Source organism: Pogona vitticeps, chromosome 6, assembly GCF_051106095.1.
Source record: "Pogona vitticeps strain Pit_001003342236 chromosome 6, PviZW2.1, whole genome shotgun sequence".
Taxonomy (NCBI): Eukaryota; Metazoa; Chordata; class Lepidosauria; order Squamata; family Agamidae; genus Pogona; species Pogona vitticeps.
Window position 1 is genome coordinate 116986538 of NC_135788.1, and position 16432 is coordinate 117002969.

At 42.1% G+C, this 16432-nt stretch overlaps 1 protein-coding gene and 1 pseudogene across 2 annotated transcripts; both read left to right on the forward strand.

Moving 5' to 3' along the window:
- Positions 1-1476: 1476 nt before the first annotated feature.
- On the forward strand, positions 1477-6436 carry OR6J1 (olfactory receptor family 6 subfamily J member 1). Its single transcript, XM_078378310.1, has one exon. The coding sequence runs from the start codon at positions 4704-4706 to the stop codon at positions 5613-5615; it is 912 nt and encodes a 303-aa protein (XP_078234436.1). The 5' UTR covers positions 1477-4703; the 3' UTR covers positions 5616-6436.
- LOC110071173 (vomeronasal type-2 receptor 26-like) lies at positions 6428-12793 on the forward strand (annotated as a pseudogene). The gene is made up of 4 exons (XR_013537811.1): positions 6428-9835; positions 10090-10317; positions 11547-11673; positions 11766-12793. The product of XR_013537811.1 is annotated as a vomeronasal type-2 receptor 26-like (transcript).
- The last annotated feature ends 3639 nt before the right edge of the window (positions 12794-16432 follow it).

The window sequence follows — 16432 nt, forward strand, 5'->3', positions numbered from 1 at the left end:
ATCCATCCATCCATCCATCCATCCATCCATCCATCCATCCATCCATCCATCCATCCATCCATTCCTCTCTCTCTGTGATGGGCAATAGGATTCAAAAGTTGCTTCTGGCCTATAATGATGCTCACAAGGTTTTCAATTATGTGGGATGTTGAAGAAGAAGTTTACCACTGCCAACCCCCAAGATTATGTGGGGATTTGAACTCAAACCTTTTGAGTCCTGGTGCCGCACTTTATTCACAACACCATAATAACTTTAATGGTGAGCTGGTGGAATCTAGATGTAACAAAATGAATGAATGGATAGATGTAATAACCTGGAATGAGGATCTTTGGTCTTACGTGTATGTGTATGAGATCTGTGGTTTAGGCCTCTGACTGTGGAGCCAGAGATTGGGAGATTTGGGCAGCAAAATAGAAAAAAGCAAGAAGGCAGACAGCTGGGCAAGTACATTCTACCTGGCAGATAGAGACATCCAGTCACAAAAGCTACTAACAATAATACAACCAAGAATAAGACAAAAATGTCAAGAGTTGTAACCAACCAGCAACAATAGCCACTCACACAGCCCAATGACACACTGGCATAGTTATAAAGTCCACCACCATCCCAAACCCCAACAAAAGCAAACAAAATTGTCCCCCCTCACCTACCAAAATATGCATCTTTAGCAGAATAAATGCACAGTAAAATAACCAAATGACATTTTTTAAAAAAAAATCAATCAAACAGGGAAAGCACACAGAAGGGAATAATAGCCACCCCCAAAAGACAGGAGGAAAAAAATTCTGACATCTGGGAATCCTGCCCACCGGAACATGCAATGATACATTCTAAAAGGAACCCATTATGTTATTAATTTTGCAATATCAGCAATGCCGATATAGCACGTTGGAAATATAAGTATTATGCGTTGTCAAGTCAATTCTGACATACGGCAACCTTTTTCAGGGTTTTCATAGTAGAGAATACTCAGAAGTGGGTTACAATTCCCTTTTTTGGGGGGAGCACTGGGACGGTGCAGCTTGCTCAAGGCTACATAGGCTGGCTCTACTCACAGGAGGCCCAGTGGGAAATTGAACTCTCAACCTTTGCTCTGCAGTGATATACCTAAACCACTGAGCTATCAAAATTAAAAACCCAGAATGCTTTTATTGCTGCCTACGATTAATAAGACCGTGGCTGAAAAACCTGGCATTTTCAGGTAAAACCTGAACAATTCCTATAACTATTAGTCACATGATATGTTCCTTCAAATAACTAAATAAAGATCAATATTTTATTTATAACTAATTACTTCCTGAACTTTCCTGCTCAAAAACACAACTTAGATTGATTAGAACTGCAGCTGTGGATTGAATTTTTGAAAACTGGAAGGAGGCATAGAAACACCACATGTCTGAAGATCTGTTCCCTGACAAACTGGCCATATACTGCTCCATGTTTTTGATTCTTAAGTAGAAGATTCCTGATTTTTTTTGCTAATTTCCATAGGCTTCTATTTGGCCAGAATACATAAAACTTGGCCAAACTAATAGGAAAACGGTGCTAACAAAGATGTAAATCCTCACCTGTCTTTCACATGAAGACAAAAATTTGATTATTTTTTTTTTAAAAAAAACTTCATTGGCAATGAAATGGCAAGAAATTGTTTTGCCACAATTGAGGAGTTTTCATGTTGGTTAGAACTCGCTGGAAGTATTGCTGTAGATATTCTCTTGGTGGACCATCCCTCTGGAGCTCATCAGATTGAACTTCCATGTTTCTCAGGGGGAAAAAAAAAGAAACTTTCTTCCTCAGAGATGTAGTTAGGAATGCCCTTTGCCTCACACCGGCATCTCTCCAGAAATGAACCACAACTGAGGTGTTCTCCACAGAGTGTGACAAGAAACTCTGAACCACCAAACATCCAATGCCTCTATCTGAGATAAGTCTCTTATTTGGCAAAACCAAATGTCCTATGGCCAGTCTACTTAAAACATCAATTTTGGCTGAGCTGTAGCTGAAAATATCGTGGAGGATTCACAAATCACAATCCCACTAACAGCAGGCTGGCAAAAAGGAAGGTCTCTTTAAGGGAGAAGTGGAATCATGATTCTCACGTGGATAACAGGTGAGTGCAAAGATGACAAGAAGAGGATAATTGGGAAGAAATAGGTGATTAAGTACAATATGTATGAGGAAGGACAGGATCTGTTCTCAGTCATTCCAAAGCATGGGATATATGATGATGGGCTGCAGTTACATGAAGCTAGATTTCAGTTGAATATCAGGAAACACTAAGTGTTAGAGCAGTACGACAATGGAAACAAGTATCTCTAGAGATTGTGATGATTCCAACACTGGAGGCCTTCAAGAGAAAGTTAGGTAGTGATCTCTCAGATATACAGTGATGCCTCGCAAGACGAATGTCTCACACAACGATAAACTCGCAAGACTAAAGTGTTTTGCGATTTTTTTTGGTGACACACAAGATGAATTTTTCTATGGCCGTGCTTCGCAAGATGATTCCCCCCCCTTTTTGGTTTATTTTAAATCGCACAACCGTTAGTACCGCACTTCGTAAGATGACATTTTCGCAATACAACACGACTCGTGAAACGAATTAATTTTGTCTTGCGAGGCATGTACTTTGATTTGGATTCCTGCACTGAGCAGGGCATTGGGAACAATAATTTTATAGGCCTCTTCCAACTCTATTATTGTATGACTCTGTATAAAAAAATAGAACACATGAATTTTAAGTAGAAAACTAGAATGCTTTAATCAAGCCATGAGGAACAAAATTCAGATTGCTGCAGCTCAGCATCCAAAGTAAAATACGGGTTGAGGAGGGGCAGGAAGGAAACAAATTGCCAGCTGAAACCTCAGAGTGACTTTGGATGCAACACAACATTCAGAGTAGATGGGTCCAGAGGCAGAATAGCCATGGTGTTGCGCAACCTTTGGAGAGAGAGAGGAAAGAAAAGGAGGAGGAGGAGCAGAAGGCGGTTAGAGTGACAGAAAGACCAAAGTGTGAAATGGCAAAAAGCACCAGAGTATAGAGAGGCATTAAAACCTTCTGCACAAGCGTTTCCCCTTCTTTTCTAAGATGGAGGTAGATTTCTAAGAACAAACAGCTCCTAAAGAAGTGTGTCTGAGAGGGGGAACTTCAAGATGACAGTAGGAGGTGCTCATATCTCATGAGTAGAAGTGATGGTAGGAGCATGAAAACTCCATTTGTTTCATTTCCTTTGTCTTTCTCAAAATCCCATCAGCAACATTCTAATTCCATTCAAGGTCCATATCAAGTTGTGAGATTTCAGTTTCATCCTACAGGGTAAGTAAGCTTTTGGGAGCAGAGTGTTCCAACTGCAAACTTTTTAATGCATATATTCCTTTCCGACTCAAATGTCTTTATAAGCATTTTCCCCAATCGGTGTGTTCTACACAATCATTTGCATTTAATTGAAAAAAAAAGCAGGCAAATGTCTGAAGCTTGCCATACCCCCCCTCCCCCCGTGTCTGGATTAGAGATGGGGACAACTCACCATTTTGTGGAGTTGTCTCATTTCATGAGTTGTCAAAAGTTGACAACTCATGAAGCTGCCCCAATGAAGCGATGAATAATGAAGTTATTTGTCGATTCATGGGGGGGGGGTTGTTAAAAAAAACCGACCCCCGCCCCACCGACCTTGGCGGCAGCTGCAATTACGGTAAGGGGGTGTCGGCGGGGGAGCTAAGGTAGGGAGAGGAAGGGAGTGGGGGTAGGCTGTGGGGGTGGGTGGCTGCCGATCAGCCTGCCGATCAGCTTATCGGTGGCTGGTAGGCAGAATGTTTTTTTCAATTTTTTTTATTTTTACGAAGGAGGAAGAAAACAGGAAAATATTCATCGATCCGTATTCGTCGGGACTTAAAATTTGACGAATACGGATCGATGAATATTTAGTAAATCGGCTATTTTCGTTGAAAAAGCCAATCCATTTTTATATTCGTCCCCATCTCTAGTCTGGATCCCAAAAACCCATGCAGACAATTTCTGTAAGTCATCTTACAGGCTAGACATTGTATGAATGTATAGCAAACCCTTGATTATTTTGAACTTCTTTTCTAGTTGTAAGCAATGTTTTGTAGTCTTAAGAGGCCAGGTTCAAACCTCAGGATGTTGAAAAATCTCTTGGGGGGTGATAAGGGTGGGCTGAATTCTTCCCTTTCTAGATCGTGCTGTCTGACAGATAAGATACACCTTCATAAACCAAATGGCTGCACCTTCTGTAAAATAATTCAATTTATTGAAATCACAGGGATCAGGGATTCAGTTGTAATTTTTAAAAGCCTGCCTGAAGGGATGGGTCTTTACCTTTATTTCAAAAGGATAACAGGGAAGGAGCCATCCTGATCTCCCGAGGGAGAGCATTCCATAGCCTGGGAGCTGCCACCGAGAAGGCCCTCCTCTCCCGTGTCCCCATCAGCTGTGCTTGTACTGGCAATGAGACCTCAAGCAGTCTAAATCTAGAAGTTCTGAAGCAATGATATCTTTCTGTCTTTTCCCTGTCTCTTTCCATTCGGAACCTATTGCCAAGTAAATAAATGCAGATTTTACCCGACACAGAATTTCTCGTAATCTTAAACATTTTGGGTTTTATATGCATCATTCACCTAATAGTTGACAAGCTTTTCTGTCTTCCTTCAGGTGAAGTTGAGAAGAGTCGTTGGGAACAGCCTGATGGAGAACCAAAGTGTCTCTGAGTTCATCCTGTTGGGGTTCTCCATCAGCCGCCAAGGGGAGCTTCTCCTCGCCTTCCTCTTTTTGGCTTTGTACGTTGCAACTTTGGTGGGTAACATGACCATCCTCTACATTGTGTCTGTGGACAAGCGTCTCCACATTCCTATGTACTTCTTTCTTGGCAACCTCTCCGTGCTAGATATCTTCTTCACCTCAGCCATCAGCCCACAGTTGCTGTGGAACCTTTTTTCTGAGGACCGGTCCATCTCCTTTGCAGGTTGCATTACCCAATGCTATTTCTATTTCTTCTTGGGCACGGTGGAGTTCCTCCTGTTGACCTCCATGTCCTATGACCGCTATGCTGCCATCTGCAAGCCTCTGCAGTACCATGCCATCATGAACAGCCAAGTGTGCATCCAGATGGTGCTGGGTTGCTGGGTGGGTGGGTTCCTCTTTGTCCTCTTTCCCACCATCATGACTAGCAGGCTATCATATTGCAAATCCAACATTATCAACCACTTCTTTTGTGACAGTGGTCCTCTGTTGGTTTTGTCATGCAGTGACACCCGTTTCATAGAGCTTATGGACTTTGTCCTCTCATCCTTGGTCATCATTTGCTCATTGGTTGTAACACTGATTTCCTATATGTATATTATCTCGGCAGTCATGCATATCTCTACTACACTGGGCCGGGCAAAAGCCTTCAACACCTGTGCCACACATCTGACCATCATCACCATCTCCTGCAGCATCAGCATCTTCATCTATGTCACACCTTCCCAGAAAGAGACTCTAGACATTCACAAAATGCCCGCTGTTCTCACCACGATTGTCTGCCCCTTTCTGAACCCTGTGATCTTCACTTTGAAAAATGATATGGTGAAGCAGGCATTAACAGATGTGTTGAGATGAAGCAGGAGACTCATTGATCAAAAAGTTGGGGCTTTGTGAAAGAAGGAAAGATGTTGTTTCAAATAAGTTTGCTGACACAGAGAGATGAAAAGAGTTCAATAAAGTAAAACCATTTCCTGCTCTTCAGTATAGAGGCAGGAGGCAATAATCACTGAGGATCTTATAGTTTGAATGCTGGTTAAAGGGACAAGGGACTAATGCCAGGCTGCTCTCAGGGAGACCCTTTTGCACAATCAGCATAATCAACTCTTAAAGCTTTTGTGAATGACATCCTGTCAAAGATTTAAGACCCTCTAACACAAAAATGCTACCTAATGTTGCTTGATAGGTCTTTACAGAGCGTCAGCCATTGTTGTTGGAGGAAACATATCCGAGTTTTGTGGCAGTTTAAAGATAGAGAGAGACAGAGAAATTGTTTCATCTTATGATGTATTTTTGAAAATATTTATTTATGAACTACAGCTCAGTCACTCATCAGATGGCGGCAGTGACTTATTTTGTAAATAATATCATACAGCAAAATATTAAACGGAACTGATCAGGGAAAGTGAGTGAGCTGGAGGAGGCAAAGATCAAGGTTTTTATTTTTAAACACATTGAGACTGAGATAAAAGAAAAGAGGAGGAAATCAGTACTCTGCCCTTGTTTTGCATTTTATTACAGTTTAGTAAGTAGGGCCACCTGCTAGGTCACAAGAGAGCTACAGTAAAAGCTGCAAACAAGGCTTTCCTCATCTCTTTCTGGGTGACCAGTTAATGTGAACTGACCTGGGAAACTTAAACTCTGAAAGATCTGGTATACAACTGTGGGTGGGTGAATGGATGTTACACTTCTCTCTATGTGTGAATCAGCTTTGGACAAGAACTCTGAAGTGGCATTCCACCAGTGATATGGACCCAACCGGTTAGGTATTGGCTATACTCAGACTCTTGAGAGTCCCCTGGCAAGGAGAACAAACCTATTCATTCTAAAGGAAATCAACCCTGAGTGCTTCCTGGAAGGACAGATCCTGAAGCTGAGGCTCCAATACTTTGGCCATCTCATGAGAAGAGAAGACTCCCTAGAAAAGCCCCTGATATTGGGAAGTGTGAAGGCAAGAGGAGAAGGGGACGACCGAGGATGAGATGGTTGGACAGTGTCATCAAGGCTACCAACATGAATTTGACCCAACTCGGGGAGGCAGTGGAAGGCAGGAGGGCCTGGTGTGCTCTTGTCCATGGGGTCACGAAGAGTCGGACATGACTAAACAACAACGTACACAGACCAATCAATTTTTATTTATAGCCAGTTCAGCCCTCCGGTCAGAGAAAGTTACTCTATTTGTGATTTTACTCATTTTTATTCAGAAAAAGAAGTAAGAAACTTGTTTGCTACTAAAAATATTGCTTTGAGCCTAAGCATTCAAGAAACAATTATCTCCCACTGTAATTATCCAAATCATAACAGGTTCCCCCCTCCATCTCGTAAGGGCTTAGCGGCTTCCCAAAAGATATTAGTAAACAGTGGCAAGCAAGCCAGCCTGAAAGTGGTTATAAATAGTCTCACAGGCTGTGGAGAGCAGAGTCTAGGGGGAAGAGAGAGGCTTAGCTCTGTCGGTGAATTCTCTGAGAGTTAGGCACATTTCATTCATTCATCCATCCACCCACTCACTCACTCACTCACTCACTCACTCACTCACTCACTCACTCACTCACTCACTCACTCACTCACTCACTCACTCACTCACTCACTCACTCACTCACTCACTCATTCATTCATTTTAGCCCAACGTTGAACTGGAACATTGGTCATATAAGCTGGAAATGGAGGCTTTTGCAGCTGTGTCCAACGTTGACGAATTCCTCGTTATGAGGTGTTCCAGGACAAAGCTCTCCCCACTGAATACAGCAGAGGTTAGGATAGTTTTTGTGCATGGGTCCAACAGGAGTTGTGAAGAACAACAATTTTGATCCCAGGATGGTGTGGTTGCTGATGCTGTTGCTTCTGCTGCCTCCCCTTACATGTACCTTCCAAATAGGTGGCAGGCATTGTTCTGGAGATGTTCCCCTCTCTGTACCACATGAGTGGTACCAGCCTGGCCATCTACATATTGGTGGGATCACTTCACAGACCTTTCATATTTCCCGTGACATTCCATTCAAGAAACATCCTTCTCAGAATCCCTTTGACATTATAATGTAAGGAATTATCCTTCTTCCTCCCTGCATGTTGCCTGTAAAGGCTGTATTGTGGTGTGGAAATGTTGGTGGGTGGATACATTCTTGGAAAAAATTGGGGGCAGTTGGTGTCATAGGTTACTCTTCTAAGCAAAGCAATTGCCCAAATCCTATTGGTATTCCTGAATGGAGTAGTACTATTGAACCAATAACATTCTCTGTGCTGCCTGATTCAGTTATCTCCTTGGTTGAGGAGTTAACTGAACTGCTCTTCTTGAGATTACCAATAGGTTTACGAAAGGGAAAATATTATACTGGTGATGGTACGTCTTCATCCTCTAAGCCAGTGGTTCCCAATCTTTGGATCCACAGATGTTTTTGAACTCAATCTCCCAGAAGGCTTCACCACCAGCTGTTCTGGCCACTGTTCTAAGTGATGCCTGCTCTCGCAAAGTAAGAAGAGCAGAGAATCTCTCTGTAAATTACTGTGAAACACACACAAAAATTAAAACTATGGATTTGTAACTTCAACTGCTGTAGAATCCTCTTGTGAAATAAACAAATTAACTCTGTTTGCAGTGTGGTGATGAAGTTTTACCAGCACATCCTAGCCTTGGCATTTGCCATCCATGAGATCAACCAGAACCCTAGGATCTTGCCCAATGTCACCCTTGGCTTCCACATCTACGATAGCTATTCTAATGCGAGGATGACGTACAGGACTACTCTGGATCTCCTCTTCAAAATGCATAGGATTGTGCCCAACTATGAGTGTGACATTCAGAAGAACCTAGTAGGTGTCATTGGGGGACTTGGCTCTGAGACCTCGTTCAGTATGGCCAACTTGTTAAGCCTCTACAAAATTCCACAGGTAGGATCACTAAATGGAGTAGTGGGGAAATTATTCTCCTTTTTCATTAACGTCTTAAGAGCAATGTTGTGGCTGATACTTCAAAAGTCTATGAGCTGACCAACAATTTTCTCTGCACTATTCATAAAGGGGTGGTGCACAGCTTAAGCAAGTTGGATTTCACTCATGGAAGCTTGCAATTTGTGAGATTTTTAGTAGTTCAATAAAGGTATCACCTGACTCTTCCATCTGTTCAAAATTGTTCACGAAATCCAGAACATATGTTTGTTGCATAAATAGGTGACACTGCTGCTAAGATGCCTCTAAAATATTTCTACACTTTCTTTCAGCTGACATTTGGTTCATTTGCCTTTAAAGACATTCAAATATTGGAGGGTTCTTCCTTTTATCGGATGGCTCCAAACGCAGCCAACCTGTATGTGGGGACACTTCAATTACTTCAACATTTTGGGTGGACGTGGGTTGGACTTTTTGTAGAAGACAGTGATAATGGAGAATATTTCTTGCAGACCATGGAGTCGTTGCTTTCTGAACATGGGCTCTGCTCCGCCTTCACAGAAAGAATTCCACAATATGCTCAGTTAGATGACTTGGATGAAGGTTATGGAACCATCGCAAAAATGTATGAACTTTTCACCGACGAGAAAGTGAACATCTTGATTATCTATGGTGGGTCACTTACCTTTGCCTGGTTTAAAATGTTAATGTTTCTAGTAGATCCTGAGGAGAAGGAGAAGACTCGATATGGAAAGGTGTGGATTTTGACAACTGAGATTGAGTTAATATCTCTAGGTTTGTTGAAAGACAAGGTGTGTCAGTTTCTCGATGGGGCCATTTCCTTCACGTTCCACACAGAGGATGTTCCCTGGTTCAAAGATTTCCTTCAAACCATAAAGCCTAAGGGTGCTCAAGAAAACCATTTTCTCAAGGACTTCTGGGAGCGGTCATTTGATTGTTCATTTCCAGACCCAAAGGAGTCACTCAGATTGAATGATATATGTACTGGAGAAGAGAGGTTAGACAGCCTTCCTGCAGATGTTTTTGAAATGGACATGACTGGGCACAGCTATAGTGTCTACAACGCTGTCTACGCTTTGGCACATGCGCTTCATACCATCTTCTCAGAGGGAGCCAAACGGAAAAGAGTGGGAGGAAGGAACATGGGTCAAATTCCAGCTTTGCTGGTGTCTCAGGTAATATCTCTCCCAAATCTCTCCTAATGGTATGACATCCAGATCTCCTTGAATAATCAGTGAGGGAGTGCCTGTCAGTAAAATAAATGATATTGACTTATGGATTTACATTTTCTTGTAGCTTGAAGTAAATTTCAGTTGCTCCCTCTCTCTCTGATGGTGTTCCTGCATGGCAGGAGATTGGACTCGAAGGCCCCCGTGGTCTCTTCCAATTCTGTGATTCTACACGATCCCTCTTTTTCTCTTCCAAACAGATCCACCACTTGCTTCAAAGCATTTCGTTCAACAACTCAGCGGGCGAAACCGTGTCCTTTGATGATAATAGGGAAACGGTTGGAGGACTGGACATAAGGAATGTGGTCATGTTCCGTAACAACTCTTTCCAGTTGCTGAAAGTTGGAAAGGTGGATCAGAATGCCTTGGGAGGAAAAGAATTCATTCTTAAGGACAATATGATTGTGTGGCATGGGCGTTTTAACCAGGTACAGATTCTGGGGTACCCTAGGATAAATAACACCACCCCAGATGGATTATAAGGGTGACTAAAATATCATTTTCTTCCTTAGTGTGACATGACCAGATGGGTGGCCATTTAATTGTTAAAAAGATCTGATTCCCCCTGCTTATTTTGTTTTTTTCTCAGTACATTTTCTGTGCATAGAATCATAGAATCATGAAGTTGGAAGGTGCCTATAAGGCTATCAAACCTAACCCCCTGATTAATGCAAGAATCCAAATCAAAACAGATATGACAAATGGCTGTCCAATTTTCTCTTGAATGCGACCACCGCTGTAGCATTCATCACCTCCCAAGGTCATTAGTTCCCTTGTTGTACTGATCTAACAGTTAAGGCATTTTCCCTGATATTCCGCCTAAATCTGGTTTCCTGTAGCTTGAGCCCATTATTATGTGTCCTGTACTTTGAGATGATTAAAAACAGATCCTGCCCTTCCTCTACAGCCCTTCAAGTATTCTCAAGGCTAAACATGTCCAGTTCTCTCAGTCTTTCCTTATAGGGCTTGGCAAATTGAATAATGTAGAACACGGTGTGAATTTATGTACTGTTTTAGTAAGTTAAGGTGGTGGTGGTTGTTGTTTAGTCGTTTAGTCCTGTCCAACTCTTTGTGACCCCATGGACCAGAACACGCCAGGCCCTCTTGTCTTCCACTGCCTCCCAGAGTTGGGTCAAATTCATGTTGGTCGCTTTGATGACACTGTCCATCCATTTCACCCTCTGTCGTCCCCTTCTCTTCTCGCCTTCACACTTTCCCAGCATCAGGGTCTTTTCCAGGGAGTCTTCTCTTCTCATGAGATGACCAAAGTATTGGAGCCTCAGCTTCAGGATCTGTCCTTCCAGTGAGCACTTGGGGTTGATTTCCTTTAGAATGGATAGGTTTGTTCTCTTGCAGTCCAGGGGACTCTCAAGAGCTTTTACTCCAAGCACCACAATTCAAAAGTATCAATTTTTCGGCGGTCAGCCTTCTTTATGGTCCAGCTCTCACTTCCATAGCTTTGACTATGTGGACTTTTGTTAAGGTTAAGGTTGTTAAGATTAAGTTAAGCTTGTGGATTATCCAATTATATTTCACCTCCGTAACACAAGAGTTTGCAGTCTGTACTCTACGGAAAATGGCATTATGTTCGATCCGTTTTGAACAATAAACACTATGAATATTTTGCATTCTATACATCTTTCATGTTTGTGGGCAGGTACATCCCATTTCTCTGTGCAATAAACACTGTTCTTCTGGTTATCAGAAAAAAAATAAGGAAGGGAAGAAATTTTGCTGCTATGATTGTGTTCCGTGCCCAGAAGGGAAGATCTCCAACCAGACTGGTAGGTGAAGTTCAAACTCTATTACAATTTTCTCCAGTATTTGGTTTTTCAAAATGAGGTGGCAATGAATGGGTTCTCTCCCTGTTTTTCAGATATGGATGACTGTTTCCCATGCCCAGAAGACCAATATCCAAATGAGAATAAAAATGGGTGTATCCCCAAAACTATACACTTTCTGTCTTTTGAAGAACCTTTAGGGAGTGGCTTAGCCTCACTTGCTCTTTCATTTGCCTTGATGACGGCCTTTATCCTTGGGATTTTTATCAAGCACAGAGATACTCCTCTAGTCAAAGCCAACAACAGGGACCTCACTTACGTCCTCCTGGTTTCTCTCCTCCTCTGCTTCCTGTCTTCTTTGCTCTTCCTTGGACAACCAGGGAAAGTGACTTGCCTTCTCCGACAAACAGCTTTTGGCATCACCTTCTCTATGGCCATCTCTTCTGTTCTGGCAAAAACCACCATCGTTGCTCTTGCGTTCCTAGCGACAAAGCCAGGATCTCGGATGACAAAGTGGGTGGGCAAAGGCCTGGCCCTTTCGGTTGTTCTCCCATGCTCCCTTGTTCAAGCAAGCCTTTGCACGCTGTGGTTGGCGTTCTTTCCTCCATTCCCTGAGTTAGACACACAATCCGTGCTTGAGGAAATCATTCTGCAATGCAACGAAGGGTCTGTCACCATGTTTTACTGTGTCTTGGGCTACTTGGGTCTTCTGGCCATGGCCAGCTTCTTTGTGGCCTTCCTAGTCCATAAGTTACCGGACAGCTTTAACGAAGCCAAGTTTATTACCTTCAGCATGCTGGTTTTTTGCAGTGTGTGGCTTTCCTTTGTTCCATCATACTTGAGCAGTAAAGGGAAGCACATGGTGGCTGTGGAGGCCTTCTCTATTTTGTTCTCTACGGCAGGCTTGCTGAGTTGCATCTTTTTCCCTAAATGCTACATCATTGTCTTGAGACCTTCTCTGAACCAGAGGGAGCAACTAATCAGGAGAAAGCATTAACAAAGCAAAACGTTAGGAAGAACAACCTTCAGAGCACAGCCAAAGAGCCCGAAAAACCCACAACAACCATTAACAAAACTGTCAGTTTCTCTCATTTTCCCTGTTACGTTTAGCAATAATGATTGAAGAGCACATCATTGATGTGATTAGTTTTTGTATACCTTTGATATGATATTCTAGGGTCTCTGTAAAGTTTATGTTGATTGAAAAAAATCTCTCCAATGCAAAAAGGAAAAAAGCAATGCTGTGCTCAAATATTTATTAATATTAATAAATGAAAATTAGCAAATTCATTTACTGTTAATACTGGCAGGGGTGTAATTTAATTTCCTCTGCTTGTATTTACTGAATTTTAGTTAAACTAGCAGTTAGAAATTAATTACACAAAGGAATAAATTCTGCTCTTAGTAAAAACACAAAAATGCAAAATTCATGTTTGTATACAATCATCAGCATGAACAACTTTGTATCACCAAAGCCACATGGAAAAGCAATCTTTATAAACTTCCTCGAAACGATACCTCTGTTTCTTTACTCAGAAGTACCAGAAGCAGCTTGATAAACTTTTCCAGTCTAGTTATAAGCACAAAGTACTGGATTTTTCAGGAAGCATCGTGGGCAGCTGGTTAAGTCATACATAATCTGTGTCTTCGCTTGGATACAGAAAGATACAGAGACTCCTCTATATCCTTCCATTTATTCACAGAAACAAAAACGTACACAACCTGCTTATTTACAGACTTTCCCAATACATTCAGCTGTCCATTTCATATCTAGCCATTCACCCCAAAACGATCTACTTCTGTGCCTTTATAACTCAATTGAACAGACAGAATTTACAGCCCGTTGAAAGAAAGGCACTGAAAACCAAAGAAATCTTGCTGAGTCCTCCTCCATGAGAGAGCCTATTTCAACATGTCAGACACACCAACCCTCAAATTCCTCACCTGAAGCATGAGAACAAGCCAGTTCATTGAGTGGAGTTTTTGGCCACAAATAGAAAGTGACTCGGGCCAAAACTAACTCATAGATACAAGAGGCCAGAAGGCCATCTGTTGATTCCATCCGCTACAAGCCCTTGGACCAACAGAATGTAATTTGTGCAAGGAAAAAAAAATCCATAGGGCAAAATGTGCAAATCCTCCTTGGAAATGACTGAAAACATCTTCCTGGGTGAAGAGAAAAACTTTGAAGCTTCAGTCTGTAGTTGGCCTCATCCCTTAGATTATAAGGCAGGGGTGGGCAATTAATTTATATGGGGGGGGGGCACATGAAAAATCTGAACTGTGTTTGGGGACCGAACCAACTTTACTTAAAAATAAAATGAAACAGCGATGTTATGATTGTTTTTATTTTAAACTTGTTAATCTTCACAAATACTAAAGAGGTTTTTTTTTGCGGTATGTTAAAGATAAGCAACTGATCAACTTTAGACAAAAAGCTATAAATGGTTTTGATGCTCAACTTGTTCAGTGAGAGAAATCCAGTTTGTCTTGGGCTTGAACACCAGACTGGAGCGACGACCGGCGGGCGGGACAGGAGCGGTTTGTGGGCCGTATGTGGACCTCGGGCCGCACTTTGCCCAGGTCTGTCATATGGACTCCTCCTGGAAAATTTTCTGGTGCTTAATTTTTCCTACAGTCAAGAAAAAGAACGGATGTCAAGCAGCTTCAGGCTGAGACGGAAACTGCCCTCTCTTCTCCAAATAATAATAAAAAGTAGTAGTACATGTTCTAAGAATTTAAAACGAGCATTGCACTCTCATTGTATTTCTTGTACATTCTTGTTTTTGTTATACAATTTTATTGCAAATTGTGAACCGCTGAGAGAATGTTCATACTGTGGAATGAATGAATGAATGAATGAATGAATGAATGAATGAATGAATGAATGAATAAGGTTCAGCATCTTGGATAGCTACTGTAAAATTTAGATTAGAGATGGGGATATTTGTATTTGTATACAGATATGAATATCCCCATGCAGCTGTACTTAATGAGGGTCCTGCTGTGGCACTGGTCCCACTTATCCTTCTAATCACGCCTGGACTGTCCCTTTCTTCCTGCTCAGCTGGCCACTCCAGGCAGGGGGAGGGATGACGAGACTCCCTGCATGGCTGCTGAGTGGCCAGCCGAGTGGGAAGAGAGCAGCACTCCAAGCGTGATTGGAAGGAGGAACAGCAGGATGTGTGAGTGGACCATCCAGCCCCAGGGGCTGGACACTTGTTAAATCCAGCTGCATGCAGAGACCTTTGGGTAGAGTGGGCGGCATATAAATTAAATAAATAAATAAATAATAAATAATAAATTATTCATATTCATATACAGTGGTGCCTCACTTAACGAGCGCCCGCATAGTGATTTGTTTTTTGCGATCGCATAACGATGTTTCTAATGGGAAAATATCACTTTGTGACTATCAGTAAGCTGTTTCGCTTACCGATTTTTGCATAGCAATGTTTTAAAAACAGCTGATCGGCGGGTCCAAAATGGGTCCAAAATGGCTGCTGGAAAAAATGGCCACCCGCTGTGTTTTCATGCCCATTCCTTGCTTACCGGGCAGCGAAAATGGCGGCCGTATGGAGGATTTTCACATAACGGTTAGTATTTTGCATTCCTATGGGCTTTTATGTTCCGTATAGTGACGATTCCACATAGCGACGATTTTTCCGGAACGGATTATCCTCGCTATGCGGGGCACCACTGTACAAATACCCCATCTCTAATTTAGATTAATATCAGTGTGAATTTACTGCCCACGTCTGCCCCACCTCAGAGTCACCAACCTTCATTGGTTTGGGAACACCAAGGGTTCACATACTCTGTAAGCTATCCCGTCAGTTTTAGATGTGCTTTAGAAACTAGGGGTTGAATGACAGGAGTGCCACTGAATTACCCAGAGCATAACCAACACTCAGCACAATCCTGTTGTTTAACTACAGAACGTGGTAGTTATCATTGTGCCTAAGTGGGAAGTGCTCACAGGGGAAGCATAACCCCATCCATCACAGGCTGCAACTCTATTCCTTGATTTGCCATTCATCTGACCAGGAGCACCTCTGTCTTGTCTGGATTAAGTTTCCGTTTATTTATCCTCAACCAATTCACTACTAGACACTGATCTAGATGTCGGGTGTGAAATGCAGATATTAAATCTCTGTTGGGCAGTAAAATGCAGATATTAAATAATCAGTGAATATTCATGAGAACATTCATAGTATATCCTGATACTGCGATTCACAGAGGAACTTAAAGGCTAGGGAGAGAAACGAATAAATTTCAGTTTTATTTGGATTCTGAAACAGCAAACTGACAGATACAACCACATCTACAATAATACCCGACCTAATCTGCATTATGAGCCTTTTGCACTTAGTTACCTGCTCCTCCCAATTTGACCCAACTCTGGGAGGCAGTGGAAGACAGGAGGGCCTGGGGTGCTCTGGTCCATGGGGTCACGAAGAGTGGGACATGACTAAACAATTAAACAACAACAACCTGCCCCTCAGTTATAGAGTTTTGGTCTCCAGTGCCCACTAACAAGCAGAAAGCAATTATCATTTGTATTATATGTTTAAGGACATCCACAGGGACTATTGCCTATTTTGGAAGCGGCTGTCATGTTCCTCCTGGTATAAGGAGAGGCAAACAGTTGCAATAATTTTGCAGAGGTTGATAGTGCATGAAATAAGGAAACAAACATGAGAAACAAAGGTCTACAGATTTCCTGGAAGTACGTTTGTTGGTTTGAAATAGAAGGCAAGGG

What these genes read in the sequence shown, in the direction of transcription:
- OR6J1 (XM_078378310.1), top strand. Translation starts at nt 4,704, where the DNA reads ATGGAGAACCAAAGTGTCTCTGAGTTCATCCTGTTGGGGTTCTCCATC.